At 58.2% G+C, this 22109-nt stretch overlaps 1 protein-coding gene across 5 annotated transcripts in view; it reads left to right on the forward strand.

The window, feature by feature from the left end:
* GRIP2 (glutamate receptor interacting protein 2) overlaps positions 1-22109 on the forward strand; it is a 60347-nt gene that overhangs the window by 12410 nt on the left and 25828 nt on the right. For 3 of the 5 annotated variants that reach the window (XR_011251024.1, XM_069562565.1, XM_069562568.1), the window contains exons 2-11: positions 12164-12244; positions 12728-12863; positions 14130-14275; positions 14943-15029; positions 15866-15941; positions 17267-17412; positions 18508-18655; positions 18766-18935; positions 20571-20696; positions 20987-21136. Coding sequence is in view for 4 of the 5 variants with exons in the window: in XM_069562565.1 (XP_069418666.1) it covers positions 12164-12244; positions 12728-12863; positions 14130-14275; positions 14943-15029; positions 15866-15941; positions 17267-17412; positions 18508-18655; positions 18766-18935; positions 20571-20696; positions 20987-21136 (1266 nt within the window). In the remaining variant the exon portion in view is untranslated. Of the gene's footprint in view, positions 1-3429; positions 3519-12163; positions 12245-12727; positions 12864-14129; positions 14276-14942; positions 15030-15865; positions 15942-17266; positions 17413-18507; positions 18656-18765; positions 18936-20570; positions 20697-20986; positions 21137-22109 lie in introns of those variants that run through there. The other 2 variants (XM_069562566.1, XM_069562567.1) reach the window with 2 other exon arrangements.

Consider the following 22109-nt stretch of genomic DNA (forward strand, 5'->3'; position numbering starts at 1 on the left):
GCACTGGGCAGACCTCCTAAGGCCTCTGTGCCCTTGCTCGTCACTGGTGGGGAAGCAGTTCTGACAGAAGTGATTTGCCCAGAATGACAAGGTCCTTGGGTGGCGGAGCTGGGGTTTGAACCTGGGTGCGCCTGGCCTGTGTGCTCAGCCACCTTGAAGTTCCCCTTCTCTGGCCTCATTCATCCAAGGCATTGGGATGGGACCCTTGGCAGAAAAGTGGGCTCATAAATGCTTCCCGAATCTATATTTGGACTCCCTAACACTAGAGGGTGGGTGCTGTTATTATTCCCTTTGTGCAGCTAAGGAAGCTGAGGCCCAGAGAGGTTTGGACGCATGCCCCAGGTCACACAGCTATTGATTCTTTGACTGTCCCGTAAGAGCTGAGGACGCGGAGGCGTCAGGGCCTCTCCTGGCCGTGGAGGGACCTCCCGTCAGCTCAGTGGCCCTGCCTCCTTCCCCAGGCTGCCCAGTGCCCCTCCCGGGTCATCCACAGTGATGGGAATGTAGAACACTCAAACCCCGTGCCCACGAGCGACCGGCGGCCCCTAGCGGCTTCCAGCCGCATGCACGCCCAGCAATCTGTGCCTCGTTTCCTCTGTTGTCCCGGAGCTTCGGCCGCAGTGCACGAGAGGGCTCATCTCTGGGGCAGGGCCCCGCCGCAGTCCCCCCCACTCCCCCAGCTCCCAGGTCCCAGCAGGGGCCCTTGCTGCTCATCCCAGGCCCTCCCGCCTCCTCCCTCGGGGCCCGGTGTCCTGTGTCTCAGGTCCTCGCGGAGCCTCTTGCACCCTTGCTCTCCAACCATCTATGGCTCCCACTGTTTGCAGGATGAAAGCCTGGCTCATTATACAGCACTCTTAAACTTCTTCCTCATGCTCTGGGGAGCCAGTTGAAATGCCGATTCTGGGTCCGCAGGCCCAGGGAGCCCTGAGCTTTGCCTTTCTGGGGGTGCTCCCGGTGGGGCTGGTAACACTGATGCGGCTGGTCCTCAGCCCACACCCAGAGGAGCGGCTGTCAGCAGCCCTTAGAGGTCGCTCCGTCTTCTCCTCCCTTGCCCCGGGGCGCTGTGTTCACGGCACCGCCCTTCCCATCCTCCACATTCAGGCTCAAAGACGCCTTCTTGGTGGACCCCCTCTTCTCACCCCCAGATCTCTTCATCTTGAGAGGCATCTAGCCGCGCCTTTAAGAACAGACCTCTGGGACTTCCCTGGTGGCCCGATGGTTGAGACTCATTGCTCCCCATACAGGGGGCCCCAGGTTCCGTCCCGGGTCGGGGAGCTAGATCCCAGGTACCGCAACTAAGACCCAGCGCAGCCAAATAAAATAAAAAATAAAAGTGCTGCATCTCTATGTTAAAGGAAAAATAAAAAGGAAGCAGTCTTCTAAAAAAAAAAGAACAGCCCTCTTAGGTGTACACCTGGCTCTGCCCTCACAGCTGGTTGACCTCGGGCAAGTCGGCTAACCTCTCTGTGCCAAATATTCGCTTAAACCCTGCCTTGTTCCAGAACGGACCGACAGTTGCTTTCAGACCCACTGTTTGGATGAAGTGGAGTGAAACGTGCTTGGTGGGCTGGCAGGGACAGAGGGCAGGGGGAAGATGTTGGCCCTCGCTTGTGTCCTCGCTGGCTCCTCGAACAGCAGGCTCTCAGAGAATCGCTGCAAGGCAGCTCTCCCATAACCTGTGGCGTGACCTTTCCGGCCGCTCCTCGTCCACGAGAGTAAATTCCAAAGGAGCCGCGCGCGAGCGAGAAACACGGCAAGGGTTCAGACCTTCAGTCTTAATCGCTCATTTAAATGCATGTGTTCGGAGAGCAAATGTTTTCTTATGAAAGGGGGTGAATGGAACTCCAAAGCCTTGGGCTGTAAGCCGGGGCGGGGGCGGGACGGCGGGAAGAGGATGAGGGTCTGTGAAGAGCTGTGCCCCTTCCTGCCTGGTGTGCAGCTGGGCTGCTCCAAGGCGGCTCTCGGTGCCCTGGGGATTGTCAGGCTCTTCATCGAGGGCCTTATCGTGACGGCTGCAGGGCACCATGGGCCACACACAGAGCCCACAGCCCCTCTCCCAGCAAACGCCTCCCAGATCAGGTTCCCTCTCCGACCTGGTGCTCACCCTCCCTCCTATGGCTGAGACCTTGGCATCTCTTTGACCTTTGACCTCACCGCAGGCCCAAGGCACCCTGCACCCTGGGACGTACCTGAAGTCACCCAAACAGGAAGCCACCCTGGGGAGGTGGGCATCAGGCAAGGAACGTGACCTGTGGATTCAGGGGTGCGAGTGACCCCCCATGCACTCAGAGTCCCGGTTTGTCCTGAAGGTGCCAATAGGTTGGGGCTGGCAGGAGCCAGCTTGGGCAGCCCAGGGATTGTGGGCTGGGCTCTGTGGTGGGCGTCCCTGCTGGGGAGGAACCTCAGATGAAGCCCTGGGTTCCCAGCTGCGGGCTGCACCCTCCCATTTGCTGCAGGACCTGGGGACACATGAGCCCCGCTGTTCCCGTGCATCGGAGTGCTTCCAGGGAGCCGAGACCTTGTCCGTCTCTTTCCCTGTTCATTCAGCTGATTGCAACATGCCGTTCGTTGTCCAGGCCGTTGACACCCCAAGTCCCCATCCCCCATCCTTCTAGCACCTCTGCGGTGTGTGGCTCTCTGCCGGTACCAGCGTTGGTGGGTGAGCAGAGCCAGCTGGAGAGCTGGAGGGGAGCCCCAGGTGTCAGTCAGGGTCGTCAGGGCCATCCTGAGCTGGTGCAGAGGAAGCACCCAGGGGGGTGTCGGCCCGAGGCCCAACGGGGGCTGGAGTTGTGACCAGCTGCCCCTGCCCATCAAGCCAGAACTTGCTTCTGGCTTGCTCTGTCTTCCCACACAGCTGGGGGATGCTCCGGGTAACAGGGTGCTGGGCTCGTCTTCCCCAAGTCCCACCTTAGGGGAGAGGAGACGGAGGCCTGGGAGAGGAAGCTGGAAGGGCCAGGGGGCTCCGAGGGTGAGGGTTTCTACACTGAGACCTGCAGACACACCCTGGCCTCATTCAGTGACTGGTTGTCCTCTGCCTCATGTCCTGGGAATCCTATGCAAGATTCCACTAGCATCTACTACTTAAAAAAAAAAGTTTGGCAGGCACTGTTCCCCTTTTCCGAGTGGAAACACTGAGTCTAGGGCGGGCAGCAGTCACTCCCCAAAGTCCCGGGACGCGTCAGGCGCAGAGTTGGCCCAGGGGTCTGTCTGCCTGAGGGCCCTGGGGGCGGTCTGCCATCTTCAGAGACCCCCTGCCCAGACTCGGACTGGGTGGCGGTGGGGTGGAGGGTGGGGAGGGGTGTTGAGCCCCGTCCAGGAATCAGCCGTGACGATGGCCGTGTCCCCTTTAAGCAGAGGGCCGCCCGCTGCGGTGGGTGGACGCGTGCCCAGCCAGTGGGAGCCAGGAGCTCCCCTCCCACGGCCCCTCCCTGGGGAGGGCGAGGGAGGGAGCCGGTGGCACCGGGAGACAATAGCAGTCATGCTGTGTGGGTTCAGCCGGGAGACCCCTGGAGACGCGGGTGAGTAACGGGCCGGCAGGAGGGGCGAGGGGGACTGAACCCACAGAGTCCTCTGGAACCGCCGCCCAGAGAGGGGCCATGCCTGGGATGGCCACTCCCAGACCCCGCGCGGGAGGGTGGGCAGGTGGCAGGGCTGTCCGTCTGACCCGGCCCTGGGGGAGCAAGTCCGCTGGGCTGTCCTGCCCCAGCGCTCCGGCCTCCGGTGTGCCCCAGGGGGCACGTCCCGCCCCGTGTGCCCCGCGGGTGCCAGGGTGCTGTTGGAGAACTCCAGCCCTGGCTCACGGTGCCCCCGGCCTGCGGGGGTGACTGGTCGGTGGGAAGGAGGCGAGGGGGCAGGCAGGTGTCGCTCAGCTGTCTCACTCCTGGGTGGCCCCGGGGCTGGGACCCTGGGCGGGGCTCGGGGGCCGCTAGCTCACCCTTCAGCCCGTGTCCTGAGCGGCCCCAGCGATGCCTTCCCATAGTTGGCATACTCCTGGTGTCACCACCGTGCAAGAGCTCCCAGCGTAGGGACTGTGGTCCCAGTGGGGAAGCTGAGGGTCTGAGGGGCCGACCCACAGGGGCTGAGGCGGGCTTGGCACCCAGATCTCTCCTATAGCAGAGCTCCCTGCGCCGTGCTTCCGAGGGCCCAGGAACTGAGGCTCTCGCCTCCCCTCACCCTGCCCCCCGACATCGCAGGTGGCGGAGTTGCCCCTAGGCCCCCAGATAATCATAATAATAATGGAAATAATAGTAGTAGCTGACAGCTCTTGAGATCGGACTCTGTGCCAGATGCTTTTCAGCGCTGTCTCTGCCTTTTCTCATGGCGTCCTCACACCACTGTGCGTTCAGTACTGTTAATTTCCCCATTTTATAGTTGGGGAAACCGAGGCATGGGGGTGTTAAGCGACTTGTCCGGGGCTACGGCTGGGATTTGACCTCCTGTGATCTGCCCTTGCCCCTCCTGGCAACTCCACCCCTCTCTTGGCTTGGGCACGTCTGTCTTCTCAACATCAGGCCCAAGAAGTGGGGGGTCAGTCCGTCCTGCAGCGGTCAGAGCCACAGGGGTGGTAGTGCCCTGGAGACCTCGCCTGGGGCAACGCCGGGGAGATGTCTTCCCCCTCTTCTCGGTATTGTGGTCTCTGCCCTCGACCTGCCTCACCTTAGCCCCAGGCTCCTCACTGGCCTCCTGGGCCTCCCCTCTCCCACCCGCTCCATGCTGCTGTGGGAGGGTTCTTTTTGCTAAGACTCAGATGTGACCACAGCTTCTTATCCTGGCACTCAAGGCCTTCCATGATCTCCCTGGCTTCTTCCTATCCGAGTAGCTTCCTTGACACGCCCTCCCTTACGCCTGCGGACTCCACTGTGGTCCCTCCCCGGCTCACATCGCTTCACGACCACCCCCGTCTCACTTGGTGTCAGCACTCAGGCTTCTTCTTAAAAGGAAAAGTCCAAAATGTGGCTTCAGGCACAGTGCGACCCAGGTGCTCAGTTAACATGATGAAGACCCCGGGTCTCTGCCTCTTCTCTGCCTCTTTTCAGGCAGGCTTTATTTCCAGGCAGACTCCTCTCCTTGAGGTGCCCAGGGGACCCCTAGTGCCTTTGAGGTTAAGGGTATTTCCAGCAAACGTCCCAGGGCTGGTTCCCATGAACCCAGCTTGGATCACGTGACCACCCACTGGGCCTCTGGCCACATGGCCTCGCTGGAGCTCGGGGCCAAAGGCAGCCAACAGGTGGCCAGTCCATGTACCCTCGGCATTTCTCAGAGCTGGCTGGGGCCCTGAGCGGGCAGGCTGTTCTCAGGCAGGCTCCTCAGGGAGAGCCAGGCTGGGACTTGGGGCCTGTGGGGCGCAGTGCCCAGGGCCCTTTCTCCTCCCCGATGGACTCTGCCAGCACCAGTCCTTTTTCAGGCACATACCCTGCTGCTGCCGTCTTGGTGCTGGGAGCCTTGTTCACCCCCACGAACCCCGAGCCCTGCAGGAAGGGGTGTGTCCCGGACTGGGGTGTGCAGTTAGGCTTGAAAGCAGATTTGGGCAGGAAGCCCCACGCCCCACGGTGTCCACTCTCCTCTGACCGGCCACAAAGCGGACTTTGTCCCAGCTGGGAGGCTCAGACAGGGTTCGTGTGTGTCGGGGTGGTGAGGGGGTCCTTCTGCCACAGCCTGAGCTGCCCATTCCTCCAGGCGGTGGGGGCCCTCACCAGAGCCACCCGGATCCTCGGGCAGGCCTGACCTCCTGCTTCTCAGTGGGGCCGTGGCTGTGAGGGGGATCCTCAGGCTCCAGACCACGGAGGCTGTGGCCTCCAGACCCAGGGAGACTTGGGCCTGTGTCCTGCCTCTGCCTCTTCCTGACTCCATGACCTTGGACAACTCATTCCACCTCTCTGATCCCCATTCACCTAATCTGTACGTGGGAATTGCGTTTCAAATGATTTACTGAGCATTTCCTGTGTGCCAGACTCTCCATACTGGAAAAAGCAGTGAACAGAAAGACAAAAAACTAGCCCCCCAGGACTGACATCATAGTGAGCTGGGGCAGATAGCAAAGATCACTAAGTTAAAAGGAAAAAAAAAAAAGGCGAGGTCTGTCAGGGAAAGAAGGCCATGGGAAGTGCCGGAGGGGTGCGGGGGTTCAGATGTAAATTCAAACAAGCTGCTTGGGGAAGATGAGAAGGTAAAGATTCCACAAGTTCCTGGAGGAGGTGAGGAAGGGGGTTTGTGGATGTCAGGGAAGGAGCATTCTGGGCAGAGGGAACAGCCAGTGCAAAGGCCCTGGGGTGCTGTGGAAGCTGGGCATGGGTGGACCATTGCACGGAGTGGAGCTGGCCCAGCACAGAGCTTTAGCAGGTGAGGTCAGGGAGGCCCAGGTCGGTCAGTTGTGGGGAGATCTGCTTTGATTCTCCGCTGGGTGAACTGAGTCTTCCCTGCTCCTGTTGGTGATCTGGGCTGGGGGTCATGCACTCCGATACGGTGGGTTTCAGAGGGATGTGGGGCAGCACAGGTCCAGAAGGCCCCGGCCCCTCTTGAGCCTGTGCTCAGCCCCACACGATGCTGGGGTCATCGTGGGCCCCAAGAGGGGGAACATGAGCCAGAGCGTGGGCTCAGGGTCCAGTGCTGGGGATCCCACACGGCTTGTGTCAGGGAGATTGCGGGGCTGGCAACCTCTCTCGTCATGTCCAGCCTGTGGGTGCCCGAGCCCTAACAGGGGGCTCTTGGGGGCGGGTGCTGCCTCCCCAGGCACCCCTCTTTTGGGGTCCGTTGCCCTCGTGTTTGGCGGGAGAGGGCAGAGCTGGTGATTAAGGATCTGGTCTGCTGGGGGCCAGAAAGACCAATCCCAGTCTGTCCTCGGCAGCTTCCCGGCTGAGTGGTCCCTCTGGGTTTCAGTCCCCTTGTCTGTAGAGGGGGATGCTCGCGAGCTCTCGGAGGAGTTAAACACATCAGTGCCCATCACTCAGAGGAGTTAAACACATCAGTGCCCGTCAAGAGCTTGGAGCGGGCCAGGCACCGGGCTAATCGGCTCTGGTTTCCTTTTTCAGGTGTGTTTTTTTTTTTTTTTTTCAGTCCTTGGCTCCAAGTGAAACAGGTGTCTGCCTTTTAAATCTATTAATAAATTTCTTTTTGTTTCCCTTAAAAAATGCACTGAGCAGAGCAAGGGTCGCCCATGGCTGAGCTGGTGATCTCTCCACAGCTTCTGGGGAGCCCTGTGAGCTGCGGGGGTTGGGGCTGTCGCTCTGAAGTCAGCCCGCAGCTGGCTTTGCTGCTCCTCCATCCGGCTGTCTGCCCTGGTCCAGCCCGCCGGGGGCAGAGGGCGGTCACTCGGTGGGTCAGGAGCACCCAAAGGAGCCGAGGCTGCTGCCAGGAGGGCCGCAGGCATCACCCCCGAGTTGAGTCCTCCCAGGACCGTCGTGGAGCGAGGGGAGGAGGCAGGAGCGGCCCATGGCTAAGCGACCTAGGAGCTGTGTGGCCTTAGGCAGTTTCCGTAACCTCTCTGTGCCTCGGTTTCCTCATTGATAGCGTAGGAATGATCATGGCACCCACCCACCTGCGGATATGCACTCAGACACTCAGTCGTGTCCGACTCTTGGCGACCCCACGGACCGTAGCCCGCCAGGCCCCTCTGTCCTTGGGATTCTCCCAGCGAGGATACTGGAGTGGGTTGCCATGCCCTTCTCCAGGGGATCTTCCCGACCCAGGGATCGAACTCACGTCTCCTAGGTCTTGGGCATTGGCAGGCAGATTCTGTATTACAAGTGCCACCTGGGAAGCCCCACGTGAGGATAAAGTGGTAATAAGTTGCAGTTTCTTAGACTACGGCCTGGGTTCCAATCCTGGCCCTGCCCCTTACCGTGGGAAGTCACCTAAGCTGTTGTGCCTTAGCCCACCACTCCCCACCCATCTGTAAAATGGGAATGGCGATTGTCCCACCTCAGCAGGTGATGAGGATACATGCGACAAAACTTGTGCAGCCTGGCATGTAATCAGTAGGAACAGTTACCGTTATTAATAGGAAAATCTTTCTAATGATGTGAGTGGAAGGGCCAGGGAGAGAGCTTAACATGCGTCCTGGCTCCGGGCACCGCATAGCCTCACTGATTTCTCCCACCAGCCCGCGAGGTGGGCACTAGCGCTGTGCCAAGACTTGGAGAGGCGAAGCGACACGTTCCAGACCCCTTAGCCAGTCGGCAGCAGGCTGAGACTCCAGAGTCCATCCTTCGCATCGAGCCGGCAATGCCTTCCGAGGTGGGGCCAAGCCAGCCAGGTTCGGCAGATCACTTGGCAGGGAGCAAGCTGTGGGTCACTCTGTGCGCTGTTGTGGTTGGACCCAGAGGCGACTGGGAGCCCCCCTTCTCTCCATCGGCACTCGGCGGGGCTGGTCCTGCTGGTGGCTTGCAGTCAAGCGGTCATTTTCTGTCAGACGCAAGCTGAACCTCCCACCGGGGCCTCGATTTCCCAGTGGCCCCTCTCAGATGCTGAGTGCTCCCTCCTCGAGGCCTGCAGAGCCAGAGGTCAGCCACGCCCCATGCACAGCCCCCCTGCCCAGTCTCACGGCCCCAGCCCCTCTCCCGCTTAGGCAGGACCCTGGCAAAGGCAGCCTGGCGGGGGGCTGACTTCCTTTCCCCTTTGTCAAAGCTCAATAGCTCCCTGGGGCCCCAGAGAAACAGAGATAATGAAGGCAAATTAGCACTGCTTTCAAGAGAAATGAAATAGAAAAGAAGCCCACCCACCCGGACTGAGCCTGGGGCCTGGGGACCACGTGTAAAGTCTATGTTCTGCCAGGCATCTCTCCCTCCTGCCCCACCCCGCCGCCGCGCCCCCGACTTGCCTAGCCCGTTTGCTGGATGGCTTGGCATCACTGCGGAAATGAATTTCTCTCTGAAGCGAGTTCTTACAGGACAGATTGACTGAAGGCAAAAGCTCATAATTGCCCATTGCTGGAAGGAGGAGACAGGGAAAAAAAAAAACACCCAGATAAAAATATCTCTGTTTTTTATGCACGTTTCCAGCTGAAAATTGGTGGGAAAGATGTTTTTGAAAAGCCTTCATCTCTAAGCATATAATTACCAGGTCCTGGAACAAAAAAGAGAGCAAGCCAAAGAGAGCAGGCGTGTTCTCTGAGGGAGCAGGACTGGGGTCTGAGCCCTCTGAGGGTTTTCCATAAATAAAATAATTCCCTCAAATTCTCCTGCCTGCGCTGGGGGGAGACACCCCCATTTCACAGAGAAATGGAGACTTGGGTCACACGGTTAACTAGTAATTCTGGCCCTGTGTTGGTTTTTGCTGTAAATGACGCCTGTTTCCCCCTGACCCGAGGGTGTTTGTGAAAGTGGGGACGGTCCCCTCTGAGCAAGCCTCAGTGAACGTCGTAGCATCCCTTGTGGGTGCCTCTGTGAAAGTGGCAGGGGTCCGAGGGATCCAGAAGCCCCTTATCTGGCAGTCAGCTGTCCTGAGTGGCCTCAGCTTCCCGGAGAACTCATCAAGGCCACACCCTAAAATGCATGTGCTCTCCCTGAGGAAGACTCTCTCGTGTCCTCGCCCAGCGCCTGCTGACTCTTTTTCCGCACATAGTTGTATGAGCCTCAGGCTGCATCGTGTGGTCAGATGCCTGACAGTTAACCCAAAGCCAGCAGACGGCCCCCGTCCCCACACCCGCCCGGCCTCAGCCGTGCCAAGCGTGCGGGCACAGCCCAGTTGGTGCCATGTCGTTCACTGGAGCAGAATTTGAATATTGGGATGAGGGAAGCACAGAGAGGTCGTGTTGACAAGCCACAGAGACACCCCAGGAAACGGGTCCTCTGCCCCAGAATCAGCTGGAACCCGCTGCCGTTCCTCTCCATTCTTTGAGATTCTACGGCTCTGAATTTGGCAAACTTGACTCTGCTTTCTTGCCCTTAGGAGATCTCCCCCTTCCCCTGTCTCCAGGCTCCCAAACTTGGAGCCAGCACACTTGAAGCGAAGTGAAAGTGTTTGTCGTTCAGTCGTGTCTGACTCTTTGCGACCCCATGGACTGCAGCCCGTCAGGCTCCTCTGTCCATGGGATTCTCCCGGCAAGAAGACTGGCGTGGGTTGCCATGCCCTCCTCCCAGGAGTCAAACCCGCATCTCTGAAGTCTCCTGCATTAGGCAGGCGAGTTCTTTACCATGAGCACCCGCTGGGAAGCAAGCTTACCTCAGGTCTTCCCGGGGCAGCCCAGGAGAGATGGATTTTCCAGTGGCGGAATCTAATTTGCATGGAACAAGACATTTAATTCCAGAATTGCCCACATTGAAATATCAGAGATGTTCACTGTCATGCAGTTGATAGAACCCAGTCTTTTTAATTTGATTAGCTCAGAAACATCTTGTTGAATCTAAATGAAGTGTGAATGAGGGAACCGTAATACGAGGCATTATACTCAATGGGGTGTTGCCTGAATCTGTGGCTGCAAATGTGAATATGTGGCCTGGGGTCACGGGTGGTGAGCAAAGCTGCTGGGGGCTGACTCCAGGGGCCCTGGAAACGACTCTGGGCTTAACTGCAGTCTGATTTGTTACTTCCCACCTTCTGGCAAAGCCAAGGAAGGAAGCCTGTCCCCAGTCTGGAGAAACCGCTTCTCAATGGTTAGAGCTGCAGGTGGTGAAGGTTCTCAGGCTTCCTTAGTCCTGGGTTGAGCCCTGACCCCAGACTGAACGTGACCCGGACCCAGCCTGAGCTCCACCCCTGATCTAAAGCCCTGATTCTCAATGAGGGGCTGAGTGGGGGTGGGGAGGCAGTGTTGCTCGCCTTGAGGACAAGGCGGGTGTCTAGTCATTTTTGGCTGTGATGATGGCGTGGAATGCTGCTGCCCTCTAGTGGTTAGAGGCAGGCATGCAGCCCGCCCGGCTCCTCTCTCCATGGGATTCTCCAGGCAGCAATACTGGAGTGGGTTGCCATTCCCTCCTCCAGGGGATCTTCCCGACCCAGGGATTGAACCCAGGTCTCCCGCATTGGCAGGCGGATTCTTTATCATCTGAACCACCAGGGAAGCCCAAACATGGTACAGCATCCGGCAAAAAAAGTGTCAGTAGTGTTGAGGTTGAGAGACCTGCCATTGATTGAACCCCGTTGCCTCTGACTGAGCCCGGAGCCCTGGCCAGGCTGTGTCCTGATCTTGACCCCGGTTGACCCCATCTCTGGCTGAACGCTAACCTGGGCCTCTCCCTCGTCAAAAAGACGTGGCTGGGATGGGATGGGACGCTTCTGCCGTTGCCCCAGCCCTCTCTCATCCCCTCTTATGCAGTGTGGGAAGGGGGACGGTCCTGTGAGTGAGGCCTTGCGGAGGTCAGGGGGCCGGGGAGGGAGTGGCCTTCCCACTGCTGGTGAGTGGTGAAGGGGGATGGCGCAGAGGGGGCTCCCGAGGGGCAGGTGGGGCGTGTGCAGACTTGGGTGAAGCCTGTGTGTCAGTCGTATCCAGCTCTTTGCAACCCCGTGGACTGTAGCCCGCCAGGCTCCTCTGTCCACGGGGATTCTCCAGGCAAGAATACTGGAGTGGGCTGCCACTTCCTACTCCAGGGGATCTTCCTGACCCAGGGATCGAATGTGCATCTCTTGTGTCTCCTGCACTGGCAGGCGGGTTCTTTAGCAAAAGCCTGGGGGGTTGTACAGGTGCCTGGAGGTTGGGGGTAGGGGGTGGCCCCAGGGGCAGCATGGGAGAGCCACCCTGCTTGACGGCTTCCCAGCTGACCTGACCCAGCTCTGTGCAGGACTGAGAAGGGACTTGGAGACGGAGTAAAAAGCCTGGTCCAGGGAACCTGGAGCACGGGGTGGGCTGGACCACGGAGCCAGGCGTCTGGCTTTGGCAGAAGCTGCCTTGGCCGAGGGCTGTGTGACCGTGGGCACGAGTTGTCCCTCTCTGAGCCTCAGCTTCCTTCTCTGCAAGTGGAATGATGGCTGTAGAGATGGCGAATCGCTGCATGGCAGAGAACCGCCCAGACTCTGGTGGGCGCCCCAAAGCATGTCACTTGAGAGAAGAGGCAGCGTCGCCCTTGCGGGGAGAAGCCATGAGGCTCCCCCAGAGCATCCCGGGTGGGGCTGGGGGCAGGAAGGAACCCCTCAGGGCTGCTTCCAACCGGCGGAAGCTTGCCAAGGCGGGAGGGGCCTGCCCGATGGGAATGACAGCGCAGCTCAGGGCCTTCCCTCTGTTTGCCGCCTGCAGACAATGGGCCTTACACCAAAGGGGGCCAGGACGCCGCAGCGGCCTCTGGGGCCCTGGCGTGCCGCCGGCAGAGCATCCCAGGTAAGCAGCCTCCCGCCTTCCCCTTCCTCCCTGGAGGAGCAGACAGCTCCGGGCGGGGCCAGACCGCCTCAGCTCTGCCGCTGACTCACCCCGTGGCCTTGCTGTCGTTCAGTCGCTCCGTCGTGTCCGACTCTTTGCTGTCCCCTGGACTGTACCACGCCAGGTTCCCCTGTCCTTCACCACCTCTAGGAGCTTGCTCAGACTTATGTCCATTCAGTCGGTGATGCCATCCAACCATCTCATCCTCTGTCGTCCCCTTCTCCTCCCGCCCTCAGTCTTTCCCAGCATTGGGGTCTTTTCCAAGGGGTTGGCTCTGTGACTTTAGACTAGTCCCTTAGCCTCTCTGATCCGTAAAAAGGAGATGATTTCACCCAGCATCATGCAGCCATGTGCGCTGCTTACCAAGCATCCGTTTTGTTTGTCCTGGAGCCGGGGGCTCGGAGTTTGCCCCATGCTGCCCGCTCACCCCCTCTCTGTTGGCAGAGGAGTTCCGAGGGGTCACCACGGTGGAGTTGACCAAGAAGGAGGGCAGCACGCTGGGCCTGACCATCTCAGGGGGCACCGACAAGGATGGGAAGCCCAGGGTCTCCAACCTGAGGCCTGGGGGACTTGCGGCCAGGTGAGAAGCCTGGGCTCGGTGGGTAGGGGGCGGGCAGGAAGGGGGCCGGGCGGAGGGGAGGGCGTCCCGGGGCCTCTGCAGAGCAGTAAGAGCTGGGTGTCTGTGGAGGAAGGGCTGGAGGCCACTTCATTCCTTTCACTCCGGAGCCAACCCGACCCCAGCACCCCACACTCACGGGGCCCTCCAGGCCTTTTCACACACAGAACCCTCTGCCCAGAAGGCCCCTTCCCTAGACACCCTCCTCCCCTCGTTGTGTTTCCGACTCTGTGCAACTCCATGGACTGCAGCCCACCAGGCTTCCCTGTTCATGGGATTCTCCAGGCAAGGATACTGGAGTGGGTTGCTATGCCCTCCTCCAGGGGCTCCACCTGACCCAGGGACTGAACCTGGGTCTCTTACACAGGCAGGCAGATTCTTTACTGCTGAGCCACCAGGGAAGCCCAGACACCCTCCTGGCAAATTCCTATTCCTCCCCCCTCACTGCCTCTGGGAAGCCCCCCCAAGGCCCCAGGCTGAAGCACCACTCTGCTTGGCTGGCACTTCCGCACACACTGCCTGCATTTTCCTACTATTTACTTCACCTCGGGGACTCCCTGGACCATGCAAGTGGAAGTCGCTCAGTCGTGTCCGACTCTTTGCGACTCCATGGACTATACAGTCCGTGGAGATCTCCAGGCCAGAATACTGGAGTGGGTAGCCTTGCCCTTCTCCAGGGGATCTTCCCAACCCAGGGATCGAACCCAGGTCTCCCGCATTGCAGGAGGATTCTTTACCTGCTGAGTCACAAGGGAAGCAAGAATACTGGAGTGGGTAGCCTACTCCTTTTCCAGCAGATCTTCCCAACCTAGGAATCGAACCGGGGTCTCCTGCATTGCAGGCAGATTCAGGTCCATGAAACCTAGGAGTTCGCCTCTGTATTACTGCCCCTCTGGGCCCAGGAAGAGCATTAAGAATAGCAAGCACTGACACTGTGGCCTCTCTGTAGAGCTCTAACTGTGAGGGTGACGCCCCTGCAGGAGGGAAAGCAGGCAGGCCAGCATCGGTGGGGTGGGGAGAAGGCCAGGCCTGGGTGTCCCCCAGATCTAGGATAGGGTCCGCACTCTCCTCCTCACCCGCCGAGTGGCCTCAGACCAGGCCTGCCCTCTCCGAGCCTCAGTTTCTGCACCTGTAAGATGGGGCCGCAGAGACCCTGGGATTCAGTGGGTGGGGAGGATGTGAACGCCAGCGTGTGTCAGCCGGCGCGTGCGCTGGCCTCCTCTCTCCCAGGAGTGACCTGCTGAACGTGGGCGACTACATCCGGTCAGTGAACGGGATCCACTTGACCCGGCTCCGCCACGATGAGATCATCACCCTACTGAAGAACGTGGGCGAGCGCGTGGTGCTGGAGGTGGAGTTTGAGCTGCCCCCGCCCGGTGGGTGCCCTCGGGCCACGAACCCCCTCCACTGCCTTGGTTGCGGGGGGACGCGGCTGCCTGCCCGCCAGCACCTGGGTGGGCAGGACCAGGGGACTGGCCACAGAGCGCCAGGCCGCACCCGGGGCTTTGCTGCAAATGCAGTGCGCTGTCACCAGGAGGTGGAGGGCCTGTCTGTAACACCCTTACCATCATGCGTACTTGGTTTCCAGATGCTTCTCCTGTGGTGGGGGAGGTTTTAGGAATGTCGCTGAGTACATCGGTCCCTGCCCTTCCCGTGCGGCACCAAGTACAGTGGCCTGGGGTGTTTTAGCTCAGCTCTGAATTTCCAAAGTTGGTCTGAAGTCTTGAAATCTGAGTAACTGTCTGGAGTTGAGCTCGGGCCTAAGACCACCAGCCCTGGACTCAAGCTTGAGTTCTGCCGTTGTTGTCTCTGTGAGAGCCCGGGCCAGCCCTCTCCCCTCTCTAAGTGGAGGACTGAGTGGGCTTCAGCGGGGAGGGGGCCTCTAAGCCTCACTTGTCCTGCCTGTCAAATGGGGTGGGGGGAGTTGGCCTTTCCTGTAGTGTCTGTGACTGGTGACCCGCCTGTCCTGGAACGAACCCTGGGGACAGCTGCCAGTTTGGTGATGCGACGGAAGGACTCAGGAGGGTCTCCACTTCTCCCCAGCCCCCGAGAACAACCCAGGGATTGTTTCAAAGACAGTGGATGTCTCCCTCTACAAGGAGGGCAATAGCTTTGGCTTTGTCCTCAGAGGTCAGTGTAAGAGTCACCTTTGGGGTCAAGGGACGGGAAGGCTAATGCCAATTCTATGTGTTTTGCTTTGCTCTGATGAATTATAAAGTATTTATATTTAAATTTAGATAAATAAGTATATATTTAAATTTAAACAAATACAATTTTAAATTTAAATAAATAAGTATATATTTATGTAAACATATTTGTTTAAATAATTTTGCATTAATATTTAAATAAACATATATTTATGTTTATGAATATATTTATATTTTATAATTATATATGACTATAAATTAAGTTTGTATTTATATTTAAATATATTTATAAATATGTGATTACTATATCTTTAAAATATATATCTATATTATTTTTAATATGTATATTTTCAATATAGCATATATTTATATAATTATGTATAAAATAATATGTTTATATTTATATATTTATTTGTATTTATATTTATATAATCTTCCTTCTGACCTTTAAGAACCTAGGATCATTAAATCAAATATTAGATGGAAAACTTGGCCAACCAATAAAATGTGCATGATTGAGGAAGTGAAAGGGAAAAGTTGTAACAGAAAGTGAAGTTCGGAGTTGCCTAGCAACCAGGGAAAAAAGGGAAATCAGATGAGATTGCAGGAGAGAAAGCAAGCTGTTTAATCGAGGGAGGACTTTGGTTCTGTTCCCTACTTTCCATCCCACCTCTGGATGGGATTTAGAGCTCATGTCTCATAGGAGGGGCAGGGAATAGCAGGTGTAGAGTCCTCGAGCAGAGAGAATGAAAGAAGCCTGCTTAAGGTCTGGGTTGGGGCCTCCGGGATGACTGCCATCTCTTGTCAAATTCTGTCCAGGAGGTGCCCATGAAGATGGGCACAAGTCCCGCCCGCTTGTCCTGACCTACGTGCGGCCCGGCGGCCCTGCTGACAGGTGAGTCTGAGCTGGGGGGAGCTTACAGCCTCGGCCTGCACTGCCCTCGCCCAGCTTCCCGGACGAAGGCAGAGGGGACATCGGGCAGAGTCTGCTAGGAGCAAACTGAGGTCCAGACCGGGGGCACCCTGCCTAGCATCACTCAGCGGCTTGTTGGTGGAGCCAGCCCTAAATCCCAAATGAGGGGGGCCCTGAGCTCTTTCTTCCCGAAGAACCTGCTGTCTGCAGGGTGGAGAGCTTTGGTGTGGTGCTGTTGCCTCTTCTCTGGCCTTCATTTTCCCATCTGTGGAATGGGCCCAATAGTGGAGCCCTGCAGAGCTGATTTGAGGGATGTGGGGCTTGGTGACGGGTGTCACTGTGGCCCTTCGTGACACAGCCTCCCCAGTCCTGGCTGCACTGCCGGCTGGCCCTGCCTGGGTCCTGCTCAGCAGCTCCAGGAGGAGCGGAGGTGAGGGAGGAGCACACCCAGCTCCCAGCTCCTGGGCCCCCGACCTCCCGAAGGGCGACCCCTGGCCATTTTAAGAAAAGCCTGGAATGGCCTCGTCAGAAATCTAAACCCATCCTTGGGGCCTGTGACGAGCTATTCATAGAACCACCCAGAATAGCCTTGGCCACCTGTTGGGGCAGGCATTCCAGAGCTGGGATATGACCCAGGCCGAGGCAAACCCCCGCAGGCCATTCCCCTGGGACCCAGCGGAATTCCTTCCCAAGCATGTTTGTCACCAGGCCAGAGTCACTGCTGAGACCCAGGGAGGGGGCCCTGGGTGGGGGCCCTGTGTGCAGGCAGCTCCAAGCCTCCAGACGGCCCACCCCTGGTGCTGGGCAGCCCTGGCAGGGCTGCGACCCTGGTGCGGCCCTGGAGGTGACCTCAAAGGGCATCTCCAGCTCAGCCGCTGGAGGGCTGACCTGGGACTGTGAATTTATTAAGCACTAATTGGTGCTGGGAAAGAATGAAGGCGGGAGGAGAAGGGGACGACAGAGGATGAGATGGTTGGACGGCATCACTGACTTGATGGACGTGAGTTTGGGTAAACTCTGGGAGTTGGTGATGGACAGGGAGGCCTGGCGTGCTGCAGTCCATGGGGTTGCGAAGAGTCGGACACGACTGAGTGACTGAACTGACCTGAACTGAATCGGGGCGGGGGGTGTCGTTGCTGACCCGACTTCCATCAGTTCTTCGGCTTCTTCCACATGGCCTCCCTGGCTTGCTCGCTCACGCGTGCTGTCCCTCATCCTTTCTGCCCCGTCTCCCTCCTCCACTCCCTGCCCTCCCTCTGTTCTCTCACTCGCTGGACGAGGCGGCGTGACCCGGCCCTTCCCCGCAGGGAGGGCTCCTTGAAGGTGGGGGACAGACTGCTCAGCGTTGACGGGATCCCGCTGCAGGGGGCCAGCCACGCCACCGCCCTGGCCACGCTGCGGCAGTGCAGCCACGAGGCACTCTTCCAGGTGGAGTACGACGTGGCCATCCCAGGTGAGTCGGGGCCTGAGGGCTCAGGTTGCAGTGAGAAGAGGTCCCCGGGGTGGAGGGCAAGGAGTAGTGGGCACACATCCCCATCTCTGCAAGGGCTGTGTGACCCTGGCCCAGTTGCAGTCTCTCTGGGCCCCTCTGGGGGGTACACGATCTGCCAGGCGCTGGGGATCCATCTGAGAATAACATAGATGAGGTCTCCATTCCCATGGGGCTGACATTCTGGTGGGGAGAAGTGGACCATGGACGGGATAAGTCACATACAGAGTGTGTCAGAGGATGATAAGTGTGCAAAAAAAAAAATCAGGGAGAGAGATGGGGAAGGCTGGGGGATGCCCTGTAACCTGCGGCCGTGCGGGTGGGTGAACAGTGATGGTGGCTGGACCAGGGGCTGAGCGGGTGTGTAGACAGGAGTTAGATCTGGGAAAAATGATGAAGCTCCGCTGGCCTGCTTTGCTGAGGTTTCGACACGTGGGCAGGAAAGAGAGTGGAAAGAGCCGGGTTTTGTTTTCCAGCCACTGGGTGGGTAGGTGCAAGGGGTGCTGTTTTCTGAGACGGGGAAGGCTCACGGTGAAACCCCACGGTTCAGTGTATACAGTAGGCTCTTGACGCTTGAGTGCTAAGTCACTGCCATCATGTCTGACTCTTTGTGACCCCATGGACTGTAGTCCGCCAGGTTCCTCCGTCCATGGGATTCTCCAGGCAAGAATACTGGAGTGGGTTGTCACTCCCTCCTCCAGGGGATCTTCCTGACCCAGGGATCAAACCTGCGTCTCTTTCTGTCTCCTGCGTTGGCAGGTGGATTCTTTACCACTAGCACCATCTGGGAAGCCCAGGCTCTCAATATATGTGAGCAAATTAGTACTGTTCAGCAAAGCCTTGGGCTCAAAGCCTCTCTGAAACCTGAATTCTTGCCCCTCCTCTGCCACTGAGTGGCCATGTGAACTTGGACGAGGCCTTTGCCTCCAGGTGCCTCAGTTTTCTTGTCTGTGAAGTGGATGCAGTGATCCCTCCCTGGCAGTGAGGATTAAGCTGAGACAGAGGAAGGTGCTCAACATTTATTTGCATCTCAAACTCCTCTTTCTTTCTGCGTACCAGACACAGTGACCAATGCTTCGGGGCCCTTGATAGTGGAAATCACCAAGACGCCAGGGTCAGCCTTGGGGATCTCGCTCACCACCGGCTCCCACCGGAACAAGCCGGTCATCACAATTGACCGCATCAAGCCGGCCAGCGTGGTGGACAGGTGGGGCACCTGCTGGGAGCTGCTGTGGTGTGTGTTGAGGGGGTGCAGGGGGAGAGTCGTCTGGAGCTGTCTGGCTGTACCCTTTCCCCTTTGCTCCCCGACCTGGCCAGGAGCGGGGCCCTGCATGCTGGAGACCACATCCTGTCCATCGACGGTACCAGCACTGAACACTGCTCGCTGCTTGAAGCCACCAAGCTCCTGGCCAGTGTGTCGGAGAAAGTGCGGCTGGAGATCCTGCCTGCGCCCCAGAGCCGGCGGCCTCTCAAGCCCTCAGAGGCAGGTGAGTCCCCTGCAGACCTCAGGGCTCAACCCTGAGGGCTAAGGGGCAGGCTAGCATTTAGTAGAACAAATGTCTTGTGCCACAGGGACGTTCAAAGTGTCCAGTGCAGCAGCTGAGGGTGCGGAGGTAGGGCAGATAAATAACTTGGATGTTTAAATGGCAACCCACTCCAGTATTCTTGCCTGGAAAATCCCATGGATGGAGGAGCCTGGTGGGCCACAGTCCATGGGGTCACAAAGAGTCTGACAGGATTGAGCAACGAACACTTTCACACTTGCTGATCTGACAGTTTGCTGGTGTGGATACCCCCAAAGCTAGTTCTATCACTGGTCGCATTAATAGAAGTATGAGGGCTGGAACAAGGGAGGGGATAGTCCTTCTGTGCCCTGTGCTACTCAGAATTTGGACCCGTGGGCTCACCTCAGGGCCCTCAGCAGGTCCAGAGGAGGCAGCCAAGCAGTCAGGAGGGCCTAGAGCCGCCCCTGTGGGCCCCTCAGGTGTCCCAGCGTCTGTTCTCACCCCTGCTGTGCTGCTGGGGCTTCCCAGGGGTCATCTGGGTACATGCCCATGACATGTCTACGAGGTCAGTACAGAGGCTCTGAGGGTCCGAGCAGTGCAGGTCCTTCTGATGACACCTGGCTGCCGACAGTCCCCTTGGCTCTCCCTAAATAAACGTCTGCCAAGCCCATGTGTTAACTCCTTCTGTCCTCCCGCTTCCCTAGGAGGCAGCTGCCTTGTCCCATTTTACAGTTATGACAACGAGGCACAGGGTGGGGCTCAGGGACTTGTCCCAGTCCCACAGCTGGTCACTGATGGAGCCGGGATTGGACTCAGCTCCTGGCCCCAGAGTCTAACCAGGGAAGCAGAATCAATGGGCTGAGATCACAGGGACCTTGTCCGTCCATCCAAGAGCATGCTGCCCCAGGCTGGACATCCCCCCCAACTCCCCGCAAAGTCCTGCAGCGGAAGGAAGAGCCAGAATGGGGTCTGGACTGCGGGGAGGACCAGGTCGGGGAGGTGAGAAAGGCAGGGTCCGTGGGCTCCCCTGGGAACCAGAGGCTTAGCTGGAGTCAAGAGTTCACTGAAGTCGAGGCCCGTGAAAGGTTGAGGGGGGACAGCCTCAGACTGCGATGCGGGTCCTTGCAAGCCTGGGCCAATCTGACAGGGACCCACGTGGCCCCCGAGAGCCCAGCGTGGGGCAGAAACGCCCTGCCCTGGTGCCCTGCTTGCCCAGCTCCAGGCCAAGGCTGCCCAGGCTGCAGCATGACCACAGTCCCCGGAGGTGCTCCTGCTGGTCACCGTCTGCCAGCCGCACTCCTTGGAGCTGACAGGCCGGTTGGCCTGGTTCACATCCTGCTCCTCCAGCCCTCCCAGCTGTGGGCTGGTGCGGCTTTCCCTCTTGGATCCCTGCCTCTCAGGCTGCTGCGTAGCTGAGCCCTGAGCACAGGGCCCGGCACACAGTGGGCGTCTGTGACATGTGGGCGAAGTCTGGAATGCCCAACCTGGCTCGGAAACTCCAGACCTTCTGTTCCCGCTCTCCTCCCCTCGCTGGGCAGACAGAGCTCATCCTCCTGGGGCGTGGCGTCCAGACCCGACCAGCCCCTAACGCCTGTCTCTCCTCTTCCTCCGCCGCAGTGAAGGTGCAGAGGAGCGAGCAGCCGCATCGCTGGGACCCCTGCGTGCCCTCCTGCCACAGCCCCCGGCCCGGCCGCTGCAGGACGCCCACCTGGGCCGCCCCTGCCGGCCAGGACCAGAGCCACTGTAAAGTGCCCTCCCCGCGGTCACTCTCCTCTGTCCCTGGGGAGGGGCTGGAGCCTGTTTTATAGGGAAGGAAGCCGAGACTCAGAGAAGTGAGGGGCCCCTGTGTGGCAGCTGGGTTTCACCAGGTCTGTGAAAAGCCTGTAAGCTTTGAGGCCCAGAGAGGGAGAGAGGGGCCTGAGATCACACCGTGAGCGTGGTGGCGGTGGGAGCGGGCGAGGCGCCCCTGTGTCTCCCTGGGGCGGGGTGGAGGGCTCTGCTGGGCTCATGGGTCTGTGCTCTCATCTCCCCAGCCTTATCCTCGTCTCCCTTCTCCTCGCCGACCGTGAACCATGCCTTTTCCTGCACCAACCCCAGCACCCTCCCTCGTGGATCCCAGCCCATGAGCCCCCGGACCACAATGGGGCGGAGGCGGCCGCGGAGAAGGGAACACAAGAGCTCACGTAAGCCGTGGTCTCTCCTCTCCCCTCTGGGCTGCCACGATGCCTGAGAGAGAGATTTGCCAAAGTGTGGGGTATTTGGGGCAGGGCCGGGGGTGGGGAGGCAGCATTACATAGAATATATGGTATACCAGGTTGCTGTGGATGGTTGGGCAGGTTGCGCACTGCACAAAGGCTCTCCTGAGGAGTGACAGTGAATTTGTACACTTTATCTTGTATTTTTATTATGAAAGATTCCCAACAGGTGCTCAGTCGTGTCTGACTCTTTGCCACCCCATGGACTATACAGTCCATGGAATTCTCCAGGCCAGACTACTGGAGTGGGGAGCCTTTCCTTTCTCCAGGGGATCTTCCCAACCCAGGGATCGAACCCAGGTCTCCTGCATTGCAGGTGGATTCTTTACCAGCTGAGCCACAAGGGAAGCCTTTATTATGAAAAATTCCCAGCCGGTGGTGGCAAAGTGTCTGAAAAAGGCTGCCTTTTTCAGATTTCTGCGAAGGTCTCAGAGTAACTTCCTCTCATTTTTCTCTCCTTCAACCCTCTGATCCATTCCAGGGGGTGGTGTTACTGTCTTTACCACCTTTCTGACATTTATTAATTTTCCCTAAGACGGTGACACAAGAAGCCTGAAACTAGCCATCCAGAATATGGTAATTTTTAGTTTTATTAGGTATATATTTCTACTCAATGTGTGCGTATTGACACTTCTCTTCATTTGTGATCACTATATAGAGTTCCTTTTGAAATGAAGGTATTTAAGTATTTTTTATTTAAAAATTAAAACAAATATTTAGTTTTTATTTATTTGGCTGCATTGGGTCTTAGTCTCAGCACACAGGGTCTTCTGTTGTGGCACACAGACCCTCTCTCTAGTTGTGGCGGGTGGGCTTAGGAGTTGTGGTGCGCAGACCCAGTTGCTGTTCAGCATGTGGGGTCTTGGTTCCCTGACCAAGGATTGAACCCATGTCCCTTGCA

Source organism: Ovis canadensis, chromosome 19 (assembly GCF_042477335.2).
Source record: "Ovis canadensis isolate MfBH-ARS-UI-01 breed Bighorn chromosome 19, ARS-UI_OviCan_v2, whole genome shotgun sequence".
Taxonomy (NCBI): Eukaryota; Metazoa; Chordata; class Mammalia; order Artiodactyla; family Bovidae; genus Ovis; species Ovis canadensis.